This window comes from Anoplolepis gracilipes, chromosome 1 (assembly GCF_047496725.1).
Source record: "Anoplolepis gracilipes chromosome 1, ASM4749672v1, whole genome shotgun sequence".
Classification (NCBI taxonomy): domain Eukaryota; kingdom Metazoa; phylum Arthropoda; class Insecta; order Hymenoptera; family Formicidae; genus Anoplolepis; species Anoplolepis gracilipes.
In genome coordinates this window covers 992,885-1,007,599 of record NC_132970.1, presented here as the reverse complement: position 1 = coordinate 1,007,599, position 14,715 = coordinate 992,885, and the positions used below count along the sequence as shown (strand labels likewise).

General features: G+C 27.0%; 2 protein-coding genes across 2 annotated transcripts; both read left to right on the top strand.

Moving 5' to 3' along the window:
* Positions 1 to 3,232: 3,232 nt before the first annotated feature.
* LOC140668484 (uncharacterized) lies at positions 3,233 to 10,738 on the top strand. The gene is made up of 8 exons (XM_072897529.1): positions 3,233 to 3,336; positions 3,606 to 3,907; positions 4,408 to 4,771; positions 5,282 to 5,534; positions 6,829 to 6,874; positions 9,316 to 9,633; positions 9,789 to 10,152; positions 10,255 to 10,738. The coding sequence occupies exons 2-8, from the start codon at positions 3,624 to 3,626 to the stop codon at positions 10,510 to 10,512; spliced, it is 1,887 nt and encodes a 628-aa protein (XP_072753630.1). The 5' UTR covers positions 3,233 to 3,336; positions 3,606 to 3,623; the 3' UTR covers positions 10,513 to 10,738.
* A 123-nt stretch (positions 10,739 to 10,861) lies between these two features.
* On the top strand, positions 10,862 to 13,924 carry LOC140671252 (alpha-tocopherol transfer protein-like). Its single transcript, XM_072902531.1, has 4 exons — positions 10,862 to 11,316; positions 11,587 to 11,909; positions 12,182 to 12,545; positions 13,059 to 13,924. The coding sequence occupies exons 2-4, from the start codon at positions 11,626 to 11,628 to the stop codon at positions 13,314 to 13,316; spliced, it is 906 nt and encodes a 301-aa protein (XP_072758632.1). The 5' UTR covers positions 10,862 to 11,316; positions 11,587 to 11,625; the 3' UTR covers positions 13,317 to 13,924.
* The last annotated feature ends 791 nt before the right edge of the window (positions 13,925 to 14,715 follow it).

The following is a 14,715-nucleotide window of genomic DNA, read 5'->3' as shown; positions in this document are numbered from 1 at the left end:
AAGGCCCCAAAATGGCGCGCCCAATAGCACAACCCGAAACTTTGGCTGAAAACAAGAGAAAAATGAAAAAAGAAATCGTGTCACACGAAAATAGCAGCATATTCCTTTATTGACAGAAAAAAGCGTCTTGTCTGCCGGAAGTGGCCGCAAAATGGCGGCCACTTCCGCCAGTTGTTCAGTCTCTATCTTCAAGAGTCTCTACATGCTACGTTCCCTCATTCTTCTTTTTCCCTCCGGCACTTTTTTGCATTTCTTCCGTCTTCTTCTAAAAGAAGATAAAACAAGTTTAATTGACCAATCAGGACGATTTCTTCAGAAGATTTCTGTGTCCTTATTGGCCAATTTATACCTACTCTATCTCACGAATACCCGGTAAAAAATTTGTTATGTATAATCACATATGATATATGACCATATAAAATTATATAGAAATATATAAAATTTTATATAAGTTATGTATAATTATATATAATAATATATGACTTATTGTATAATTATATATAATTTTATATTAATGTTGGCTAGATGTCAGAGTCAACAATAATACAAAATTATACATACTATACATAACTATACATAACTTATACAGAATTTTATATATTTCTATATATTTTTATATTGTTATATATAATTATATATGAGAAATTTTTTACTGGGTATGATTTTCAAACACACTCTTGCGGTTCGAGCAGACGCTGTTAGCGTCAAAGTGTCATTCTATCTTTGTTACTTATTGAAAGTTAAACAAGGACAGAGCACGCACGACAATCTATCGCTCGTCGACGAATGCAACGTTAAACTTGAATAAAATAACTTTTGCGTAATAAATGCAAAATATTGCGTGTATATATATTAGAATTCTGATTTTATTCAATTTCTTGAATATACTTATAAATATTAATCGCGTTTATCTAATCGTTTTACATTCATTTTCAAAAAAACTGTTTACATACATTTAGGTTCGCAATTATATCTCATATACATATAGCACGTAATATAACAGCAATATCATAGAAATATTGCAATATAATGAGAATATTACGTACTTCAATAAAATATTACAGAAATATATTACTGCAATTTATGCTATATATATTTCGCTATAATATCGCAATAAAAAAATAATATTTCTGTGATATTGCTATTATATTATGTGCTATATGGGATATGTACAAAATGTATAAACATTTAACAAACGTGAAAATATTCGGAAAAAACGTTTCTAATAAACGAATAAGTTATTAATTTATATATATGTATACATGTGTAAACATTTTTAATTACACTTAAAATACTTGTATTTGAATAAATGTTTAATAAACGGATATATAATTAATATATATTAAGATATTAATTTAATAACGGATGATAATCAATGCATGTATAAACGCGTGTTTTCGTTTAAACTCATAATAATGAACTCTAATATACATATATATATAAATACAAAATTTTTTAGTAAGCTAAAAAAATAATGGTTTATATATACTACTTATATCCACTTACAATTAGTAAAACAATTTTATTATTTCCTTCCATATCTTTATAATCACTTAAGCATTAATTATTTAAATTATTTGGAATTGAATATAAAAAGCAATATGCAATAATGGTTTATATATACTACTTATATCTACTTAGTAAAATGATTTTATTATTCCCTTCCATATTTAATAAATTATAATCATTTAATCATTAATTATCATTTAAATTATTTGGAAAGCTTGTAAGTGTTTGCTTTATCTTGATTTTTTGCTTAAGCGATAATAATATAATAGCTATATTTCTAGGTTATTATTACTGCAATGAGATCATAACTATAATTATAGATTTATATATACCCTTCGTTCTTATATTTAAGGTCATCTCATCGATATTAAAATACCCCTTCTATCAGCGATCTATTCTATATGCCGGTAGATCTTATGTCTGGTCTTAGGTCGTTTTAAAATTCAACCAATAAAATCTTATGACCTTACTTAAAACTAGCTTAAATATAAGAAATAAGAACGGACTATAAATACCGGTTCATATCTTTTAGCATACGATATTTTTATAACTTCAGAGATATGCATTATTTAAAACAGATACGTTTAAAATGGAAAAATACAAAATGTAAAATGTCTATTTTGTATTTTATATTTAAAATATGTTTTCAAAAACCATTTTACATTTCTATTTAAATAGTTTTTATTATCCATTTTCTATTTTAAATGCCTTTTTCTTGCAAATTATTTATGTAACACTGTATTTATTCATATTAAAATAAATCCTAGATTATATATTTAATAATTTTATTGTGGGAAATGATAGACTTAATGTATACCAACACAGGCACATACACGAACACTGGCTCGTGTTTTGTAGTGTATGTAGTAGGTACATAGCTAGGTAATTGCCATCATGCGTGCTGGTAATGCATGTATCATACATTATACATACAGAATGCCAGAATACGCCACATCACGTAAAGACGTAAGAAATAAAAACAGATAATAAGAAATAACAATTTAAATATAAATAAATATAAGAATTAAATATTTTAAAAATCATTTTTATTTAAAAAAACCATAAATATCTATTTTTCATTTCTTATTTTAAATAGATGTCTAAAAACCATTTTGCATTTTGCATTTTGAAAAGAAAAGATTCCAATTATTTTGCATTTTCTATTTCAAATGAATTATGATACCCATTTTGCACATCTCTGTTTATGATAATTGATTATCATAAATATTTTTAGTTATATTTATTTTTCTGAAATATTATATAAATATTTCATACATATTTTATGTACATTAAGAGAAAAAAATAATTAAATCTGCGTTTGATTATGCATTATATTATAATATAAATTAAATCTTTTATATAATATTATATTTATAGTAAATAAAAAAATTAATATTTTAGTAATATTTTATAAATATTTCTCGAATTTTTAATTAGATTTTAATGAAATCTTTATAATCTGTTCAATATAAAGTTATATAAATATTTATAAAATAGTTTGATAATTAAAATATATACTCGTTAAACCTGTTTTAAAATTTAATAATGAATATATTATAATGATATTTGATAATGAACACTATCATAACGCAATTAGATAAAGAAAAAATATGTTTGCAATTAGATATAGAAAAAATTTTTTTTCTTAAACAGAGAATTGATGTATCATTATTTTCTCATTAGCACAAATTTAATTCATTATTACACTTCTGCTGAGTAAGCCGACTTCCTCCACTATTAGCTTGGTTGAAATATAAGTTTCGAGACGTGGCGTATAATACTTCAGAAAGTGAACAGAGAACAGTAAAAACTTCACGTAATCTGCGAGCAAGTATTCTATACATTGTCATATAAACATACACATATATATACATATATATGTATATATATATAATTATATAATAAATATATAATTTAAACTCTTATCTAATAAAAAATTAATTCAAGTCTCATACTATTTTAAAAATATCATAGTATTATAATTTCATTATTTTTATTTTTATTAAGATACGTTTAGATAAGAGAAATAATATTTCAGCTAAATAATAATCATTTTCAAGGAATATTATAAAATAAATTTTTTTTACAATTAATAGAAGATTGAAGGAAAGACAATGTCCCTGCACAAGAGAATTTCCTATGACGAGGAAAAGAAGAAAAATCCCGAGTTGAAAGATTCCGATATACAAATTTTAAAAGATTGGTGCGCGAAACAACCACATCTTCCGAAAATCTCAGACAATGATTATGTGTTATTCCTGCATAGCAATTATTACCGTATCGAACCTTCTAAGAATACTATCGAGGCATATTATACATCCAGGACTCATCTCACAGAATTTTTCTTCAACAGAGACCCGATTGGAACGAAACAATTGAGAGAAGCGTTTAATGTTACGTAAGTATTCAAATATATAAGTGTCAAAATATACCAAAAGTTTTTTTAATATATGTGTACGTGTGTGTTAAATAGTATCAAGTGTTTAAATAGGTGAAAATTTTGCAACGTGAATATTTCGTGTTAGATAAAAAAATTCTTATATTCTATTTGAATCGCAAATGACTCAAAAGATTTTATTTGAATCGCAAATGATTTTATTTGCCTAAAGTACATAGAAAAATCTGCACTGTAATATTTAACACAATAAAAAAGGCATACAAAATGTGTAATGTGTGCGTCATTTTACTAGAAATCATTTTGCTAGTTGTCATTGAAATTAAAAAAAATAAATTTAATCATAATGTAATCACATTTGTTTTTAAATGGTTTTGGCATCAGATGAAAGTTATTTACATTATTTAAATTTTTATGTTCTTTACATGTAAATATAATTCAATTAATTCACACAAATTATATATACAATAATTATGTAGAGTAAAACAATCAAATTTATTTAGAGCACAGATAACATTGTCAATGCCAACGAAGGAGGGATACAAACTTATCTATTCGAGATTAAAAGATTATGAACCGTCACATTTTGTTTACAACGACGCTATAAAGTACTTTACTATGCTGATGGATTTGTGGTTGTATACTGAAGGAACTGCCAAAGGCCATGTACTTATCATAGACATAGAAGGTGTTACCCTTGGACACGCAGGCCGTCTCAGCCCTATGGGACTTAAGAAATACCTTTATTATCTGCAAGAAGCTATACCAATTAGACTCAAAGGTCTGCATTTTGTCAATGCCAATCCGGTTATGGATATCATTTTGGCGATGATGAAGCCATTCATAAAGAAGGAGTTGATGGAAGTGGTGAGAAAAATAAAGATGTTTTTATTAAAAATAAAATAAAATGTATATGGTATATATATCAGGGAGGGGATGACTTACTGCACGTTTGAGTGTGCTTGTCCAAACAGTACACAATATTAATAAAATATATAAAAAATATTTATAATAATTACTTAAATATTTTATAAATATTTGTGTAATCTTAGAACAAATTATAAAGATTTATCATAAATATCCTAGTAAAGGATTTGAACATTTTTTACAAATATTACCACAAATATTCATTTTTTTATTTACCATAAATATTGTATAAAATATTTAATCTATTATATATTATATATTTTATATTCCATCTTATTTTAATAATATACGTCGAATATACAGTCTTTATTTTTTCTCTTAATATATATAAAATACGCATAAAATATTTATAATAAATACATATGTATAAAATCTATAAAATATTTATCATAAATATTGTGTGGTGTCTGGTTAACGACGAAAAATTTAATGATAAAAAATTATTTTTAGTTGCATATTCATCCAACAAAGGATACGCTTACAAAGTTTATACCATTGGACGCGTTCCCGTGCGATATAAGTTTAGGTGGAAAATCTAAACCGCTGAAAGAACAACATGAAGAGCAATTGAAAAAGCTAGAGGATTATCGTGAATGGTTTTTGCAAGATGAAGCTACGGGTCGGGTGAACGAAGCCTTAAGAATAGGCGAAAACAAGACGAAAGATTTGTTCGGTGTCGAAGGAAGTTTCAAAAAACTCGATATAGATTGACTTGTGTCTTAATTCTCTTACATCAAACACATTGCAAATAATCAAATATTATTGAAAATATTATTTAAATTGCATCTTTTTGTTTTTTCGATTAGCTCATTTAATATACTCGTTTTAAATATATAATGGTTTAGATATATGTGTATGATAATCGTAAAAAGTAAATAAGAATGTAATGTTTAACGACGTAATTATATGCTAGCAACACAAATAAAGTAATAACAATGATATCAATATAATTTAAATTCATAAATTTGAAAATTTTTTCCAAATGGCATTTTTGTTTATCTAGAGCAAAATCAAGTTTTTTCTAGAATAATAATATGCAATGTATGGCAGTTACAATATACGCAATATATATTTGAAAAAATTATATTGATTTACATTTACATGAAAATATGAGATTTTATATTCATAGATATTATAATTTATATCATGTGTTAGTAATAAGTATAAGCTAAAGTTTAAAAAAAATAAATTACATAGCAGGCAAACATGTTTATAATGTCTGCAATAAACGTAATGTTTTAAAATTATAGTATCATCCTACGTATCTGATCGTACAAATTCCAAGTTATGTAACAAAAAGTCATACTACTACTCAAGATTTCGAATTATGTTGTTCATAATTGTGGTAACCTTATAACATTTATGTTTGTCGAGTAGAACGTTATTTTAACAAATTAGATAAAAATGTGATACATATTTTAATTGACTTCTATAATTACAAAGATGATAGTAATCGTTAATATTAATGAAATATATTTTGTTTATTCACGTGTGTATACACATATGGTAGATCAATTCTGTTAATCAGGTTTTTAAAATCATTACCCATAATTATAACATATTTTACATTTAAAAAGGAACAATATTGATATATATAATATTTACATAGTTACAGAATATAAAAATATAATAAGTTATAAGAAAATTTTTAAGAAATTTTAACTTAAGAAATGTAATTTAATTTACTTAATAATATATTTTACTTAATAATAAGATTTAAGAATATTTTAACTTAAGAATTTAAGAATTTTAACTTAATTTTAAATTAAGAACTTTAACTTGTAAGAAAATTTATTCAGGAAATGAGACAGAGTTTATGTAACTAACAATAAAATATGTAAGAGTAATTAGATATGAAGCATGTCATTTGAATAGAATTATTGTGTCATTTTTTGCTAATCCATTAATAATGTTAAATCTCATTACTGTGAAATATGACGTTCACTGATTGCGAGAATGTTGCGTAGAATGTTTTCTGTACGCTGCGTAATTTGAAGAAAATCATTCTTGCATTGAACCTTGCTTTCGCAAGGTGTTGAGAAGGTTTGTACATTCTCCTCGAGAAATCAGTAAGTCCTCGACTTATCGCGTGCGTAGCAGCGTTATTCTGCGCTACATTACCTGGCATTTGTAGGACAGATCCATCTGTGAATTTAAGGAATATTGTAATGTGATATAATTCTTTTTGCTAAACAAAAATATTATTTCAACTTTTGAAAACAATTAACTGTACGTTGTACAATTAATCAATTAATTATGGAACATCCCGGTAAAAAATTTGTTATGTATAATCACATATGATATATGACCATATAAAATTATATAGAAATATATAAAATTTTATATAAGTTATGTATAATTATATATAATAATATATGACTTATTGTATAGTTATATATAATTTTATATTAATGTTGGCTAGATGTCAGTCAACAATAATACAAAATTATGCATAGTATACATAACTATACATAACTTATACAGAATTTTATATATTTCTATATACTTTTATATTGTTATATATAATTATATATGAGAAATTTTTTACCGGGATGTACAATTATAAATTATAAATGCAAGAAAAGTTAATATAGATATATATATATATATATATATATATATATATATATATATATATATATATCTGTAAACGTAAAATTATTCGTAAATGAGTGGTTCTGATAAGTAATTGTTTTTAATATCTATATAACAATCAATAATATTTTACATATATATACGTAAGTGGTTCAGAGGTGATACAAATCCAAAAAATGGAAGTTTGAAAAATAGGGACTTTTGCATTTGCTTTATCATAAATACGTATATAAATTATTTAACTAATCTGCAATCTGACTCACTTTGAAAATAGACGAATTCAATGTAATTATGACAATTGATGATATGTCACAGTATAGGTACAGTGACTAATAATAGATTGTATCTATCTATATCTCAAATCTTTTATTATAATAACTCAAAATCAAGTTTGGGTAGATTTGTATCAATTGGCATCTAAACTAATCGCATATATATATATATATATATATATATATACAGGGTGTTCGGCAACAGGTGGAACAAAATTTAAGGAGTGATTCTACATGATAAAATAAGACAAAAATCAAGAATAACAAAATTGCTAGAGAGGCTTCGTCTTTTAGTTATAAATATTTGAAAATTTGCGTAAAAGGTGCCCAAAGCATGGTAAACCGCAAAATTTTTGGCGTGCGTAGACTACATCGACTGAATCGCTCTCAAAATACTCTGTGACGCATATATGCAAATATGCAGCGAATTGCCGAGCTTTAGATACGTTTTACATGAACTTTTAAATATTTATAACTAAAAAACGAAGCCTCTATTGCAATTTTGTTATTCTTGATTTTTGTTATTCTTGATTTGTCTTATTTTATTATCACACACACACACTATTGTTTAGAAGTTTGTAAACAGTTAGGACTTGTTAATTATTAATTTTTAATATTTGAGAAATGTGTTAGAACACATTTTGTTTTCTACAAAGTAGTAGTAGTCGAAATATACAATAAACTTTTATTACAGACGCTATATATATATATATATGTGTATAGAAAAAGAGATAAATGAATGTGTGTAATAACGTACATGTATGTACATCCATACATGTGAAATTTCAAGGTTTTTACTTTTAAATACTGTGTTCTAGTTACTGACAGCATGCTAATTTAATTGTTTGCTTCAATTATTTTACTGTTTCCGATTAGAGTAAAGTTTTTACCAGTATGTATATATATATATATATATATATATATATATATATATATATATGTATGTATCAATATGCGTGTGTGCTTTTCTAAATCATTTATTAATATTTGAAACAAAAATAATTTAATCCTATCCGAAACAAGCTTAAATAATGGCAAAATTAAATTATCATTTTTATTTGTAGTTTTTACTCATTTATTTCTAAATAATATTTTACATTTATACTTCAAATTTTGCAAAAAGCAGAAAAAACACTACTTAAAATAAAATATTTACCAACAAAACATAATAAAAAAAATAACAAATCACATAAATTTTAATATGTTTAAAGTACGTGAATCCAAAAATCTTCAATAAACAAATTGCTCTATATTCTATATTTGTATCTTTTTATATAATTATATGGCTTTACACAAAAATAAACATAGATTTTTCAAATAAATAAATTTTTACTGTGTCTAATCGATATACATTGGACGAATATCTTTTTATTAAATAAAAATATCAACAAAAATATCGTACACACATTAATGCAAAGAGCAGCATTCTATTACAAATTTATGGATTATTAATTGTAATAAATTAAAAAAAAATTGTTCTAGATGTTCCTTTTTTCTTGTAATGTTATAACAATTACTTTAATTAAGCAAAAATATATATAATACGTCCATGTTATCTTTCTTCGTGAATGTTTATCGAAAAAAAAATTATAAACGAAGTCAAATTTCTTTTTATAGGCCGTTTTCGAGCGTTGCAACCATGTCAGCTGTAACGTTACCGACTCGATACGTTACTATAGAGGAAGAATGCAAACGGAATCCACAGCTCAAAATGTCAGATCTACAAATGCTGAAGGATTGGATGGACAAGCAACCTCATTTACCAAATATAGAGATGATGTACTTTATTTTATTTCTTCATAGTAATTATTACCATTTAGAGGCGACCAAAAAGACAATAGATAATTTTTTTACCGCAAGGACACATATGCCGGAAGTGTTCTCCAATAGAGATCCGATTGCATGGAAGGAACTGCGAAAGATATTCACCGTCGTGTGAGTTTCATTCGTTTAAATTATCAATTAAAATTATTAATAATACTAATAATAAAGATTACTTGCACTCGATGAGTTTTAAAAAGTTTCTTATAGAGAAATCTTATACAAAATATTCCAAACAATGTAAGAAAAAGATTCTTCCGGTAACACAGGGCGACTATACCATTGGAGCAGAAAACCAAAGAGGGATACATTATTACGTTTGGCAAGCTTTTGGATCCGGATCCAAGGAAATTTGACTATCTCGAGTGTATGAAATATTTATTTATGACGTGTGAGGTACAAAATGTGATAAGAGGCACCAGTGAGGGACTAGTTGTCGTCATTGACGCAATCGGCATGTCCTTTAGTCATATTGCTCGTATAAATTTAATGAATGTAAGGAAGCTGTTGTACTATGTACAGGAAGCTATCCCTGTTCGACTAAAAGCCATTCACGTACTGAACACTATACCCGCAGTAGATATGCTACTGAATATGATAAAGCCTTTCGCGAAAGCAGAATTGCTCAAACTTGTAAGTCAGCGACATGTTATTCAATCATAATATTAGAGTCTGAGAAACAAGAAAAAGAGTGAAAAAGAAAATGGCATCTAATATATATATATATAATTTTAGGTGCACTTTCATTCAAACTTGGAGACTGTGCAGGAATTTCTGCCTATCGAAGCGTTGCCAAACGAATACGGTGGAAAAGCGGGATCTATTTTCAACATAGTTGCTAAACACATTAAATTACTGGAAGAATTCCGCGAATGGTTTCTATATGACGAAATTGTTGGACGGGTGAATGAATCTCTGCGAGTTGAGAAATTACAAAATACGGAAAATTTGTTCGGTGTGGAAGGTAGCTTTAAAAAATTGGAGATAGATTGATTGGCCGAATAAATAAATACGAAATCAAATATCTTTGAAAACAAATGCAATTTTCTCTCCTTCAAAAAAAAAAAAAAAGAAAAACCATCAACCAAAGCATATTCTCGTGTTACTCGATAATTTTTTTTATTGTTTCAATTCGCATTATACCAACGTATCCTTGTACAGATAAAATACAGAGAAAAAAAGAGACATAATTTAATTATTATTGGATAATAATATACATATTATTTGGCACTACATACACACACAGACACACACACACACAATTTGATATATATTAAACTGTATTGTTGGTGATAATAATATATTATAATACCATAATTAAGTTGATGAATTATATGGTTTATTACGTGTACGTATGTGTTTATTAATACTTAATTAAATGTTTCTCTGAAGTTGTTTGTATTGCAAAAACATATTACGAGAACCTTGACATATGTGCGACCACATAATACACATGTACTCTGTCCAGAATATTCTTCGTCTGCACATATACAAAATAGGAATACTTAAGCGATTAATAATAAGTAGTAACCGACAGTACGACGGTGTAGAGGAGGACTTTCTTGCGATAAATTTCCAAGGATGCTCTTTTATTAGACAGAGTATATGTAGATATTAAATGTTTCGTAATCCATAATTTCGTGCACGCTATTTTAATTAAGATTGGTTTATAATACAAATTAGGCTCATACACTCGCAGTAAAAAGGCGTTCTAGCAGTATTCGCCAAGTCTTTGCATTGTTCGTAACATCTTCTAACTTTGAAAAAATTGCGTGAGAAAAACAAAAGAAAAAAAGTGTAAGACAATACCGTATTTTAAATTGATTAATACAACACTATTGAGTAATTCGTTTAATTTGTGTACATATTAACTCATGTGTACATAATAATGAATGTTACTTATATCGATAAAGATATTAAAGATTTTTAAGTACAAAAAGCTAAATTTCTAAAATATTACATAACATTTGTAAAATATTTATTATACATATATACTGTATAAAAATAATAATTAAAAATATTTAAAAATTAAATAGAATAACTATAATCAACAATCATTATTTATAGAAACTGAAGAAAATAAAACGTTAGAGGCAAATTTTAATAATGTCAATGATAAAATCCATTACTTTGGAAGAAGAATTAAAGAAAAATCCTCAATTGAAGCTATCAGACATACAATCACTGAGAGAATGGTGCGAAAAACAACCGCACTTACCGAGAATTGAAGACAGCTTTCTTGCGATGTTTCTTCATAGCAACTATTATCGAATGCAACCGACAAAAAACACTATTGAAAATTATTACACGACTAGAACACACGTACCAGAATTTTTTTCCAACCGTGATCCGCTTGGGGGAAAAGAATTGCGACAAGCCTTTAAAATCGCGTGAGCATTTTTAATATTAGTAATATAAAACTTGTTCATCTTCAAGAACAATACTTAAATAATGTCAAATATTATATATACATATTTCTCTTTCAAAATTTGCATATGCACATCAAAAATGAAATAAAGTATGTAAACTGTATGTAAATTTAGGAAAATTAAAATTATAGGTTTTTATTTAGAGACATATATGATTCATGCTTTACTAATATATCTGACATAATATATATTATATTAATAAATTAAAATAAAATAAATTTTGGCTTAAAAAGGGCTAACCTTCCTCTAAAAGGAATAACAAAGGACGGCTATAGAATCATGTACGGTGCATTTCTGGACGTCGATTCTTCTCGTTTTGTCTACAATGATAATGTTAAATATTTTCTGATGGTGTGCGACGTATGGCTTCTGACGGAAGGTACGAATAATGGTTACGTCTATTTCGCCGATGCTAGCGGACTGTCCTTTGGTCATATCGCGCGAATCAGCCCATTAGGACTCAAGAAATATTTATATTACATACAAGAGGCAGCGCCAATACGTCTGATGGGAATCCATTTCATAAATGCACCGCCCGCTATGGAATTGCTAATGAATATGATGAAACCATTTATGAAAAAAGAGATGATAGATATGGTAAATATTGCTAAAATTAAAATTCATGTAATTCAACTTTAGTTGGTTGCCGAGGAATAATTACGTAATAGCGGTAACTGTTGACACATATAATTGCATTTATATCACAGACAATTTCTTTGAAAATTATATCTATTTCTTTAAAGAGTTGAGCTTACACAGATCTAACGTTGTGATAAAATATAGATTTTTAATATTGCAGATAAAAAGAAAAAAAAAAAAATATATATATATATATATATATATATATATATATATATATATATATACACACATATATGTATATATGTATATACATATATATATATATATGAATGTGTGTGACTTTATATTAGACTTTATACTTCATAAATATTATCGTTCAATTGTCAATCAACAATAAACAAAGAAATTGTTGCGTGTTCGTACTTTATTGATAACAACGAAAATTTAAATTCACATAAATTATACTAATATCAATCTTTCGACTTTACACTGAGAAAAGTTTTTTCTCAATTGCCACGACTCTTCTAGATACATTTTCATTCATCGCTAAAAAGCGCTTCCGAATACGTGCCGGTAGACTCGCTGCCAAACGAGGTGGGTGGAAAAGCTGGTTCCATGCATAAACTGGCCGCAATTGAAGTGAAAAAGCTCGAGGACTATCGCGAATGGTTTTTAATGGACGAAGCGACCCGTCGTGTAAATGAAGCATTAAGGATCGGCAAGAGTAAGTCGGCAAGCGATCTGTTTGGCATAGAAGGTAGCTTTAAAAAACTCGATATAGACTGATAAAAATGCACTTATTGTCTAGTATTTTTTTTGTTGTGCTCTCTGTCTCTCTCTCTCTAAATTTTTTGGAGTGGAATCTCACTCTAAGCAATAATGAAAATACTGTCAGTCGAAGTAGAGTGAAATTTCACTTTTCGAAAAAATGAAATTATTCGCTCTTTATTGGATTTATCCTTCAACCCTAAAAAGAATGACATTTCACGGTTTTTTTTATGTATGTACATACGTTGTCGCCTATGCTGCGCTATTCTAATTTAAAAGTGACACACGAAAAGAACTACGCAGGATTTCACTTTAAATTGAAGTGAAGTTTGGAGTGTTTAACGACTTCACTTTAAAAATAAGAGTGAAATTTTTTACTTTTTGTCTTAGAGTGAATAAAAATTTACTCTATTAAAGTGAATGTTTACTCCACATGGAGAGAACTGGTCAGTGACTCCATGATGATGGAATTAGGTGAAAATTTCACTCTAAAATATTTAGAGAGCTTATATAATAGTTTCGAAAGATATTATAATTCAATTCTATTTATCTGATAAATATTTTGTATTTTGCAATGTAATATTGTGAGTCACGCGCTCTTTGAGTCTGAAATAAATGAACTTTAATGCAAAATAATTGTTGTTTTCCTTGTGTGATTTATTAACAGTTTTTCTATGCTAATTATATTATATATGGTGCCTTACAAAATTGACATTTAGCGGAATATTAATAACAATTTTATTTACAAAGCTGTACGAGAGGCGTTTCAAAAGTCATTGCCATTATCATCGAAAAAACCGAAAAATGGATTAAAAAATCTGAAAAATTATGAAAGATACTTAAGATTGAGATAATTTTATTTTTCCACGTAATTACTATGTACATTTAAGCACTTATCATCGTCACAAAATAAGTGAAATGAATCTTAAACTCTCATTTTTTAATTACTGTACGTCTAACTTTTTGAGTCATGATAAAACGTCTTCTTGAAGCTCATAGGTCCCAAACCATTGTTCATCCAAAGTAGACTTGAGAAAAGGATAAAAAATAAAAATCAGAAGGCGCTGTTAGAGAACAGATGATTCTTATCGTGTATAACGTCAGGACTACCTGCTTTGAATTTCTCTATACGCACGAACGCAATATATGCAATCTCGGACATAATATTTTCACTAAACATAAATGGCTAAACATTTTTCAGCTACTGAAAAAAAAAAAAAAACGAATGACGGCACCTCATAATTTCCGGACATTAACGTGAATGCTAACTCTAGCTTTCGTCTTTCACGTAATCCATAAATGTTGATTATTAGACTTGAATTTTTTCCTACAAACTTATACAAGCCTACGAAACATAATTTACCAGTATCATGGCATCAGTGTTGCCATAAACAGTGAAAAAAATAGTGGCAGTGAC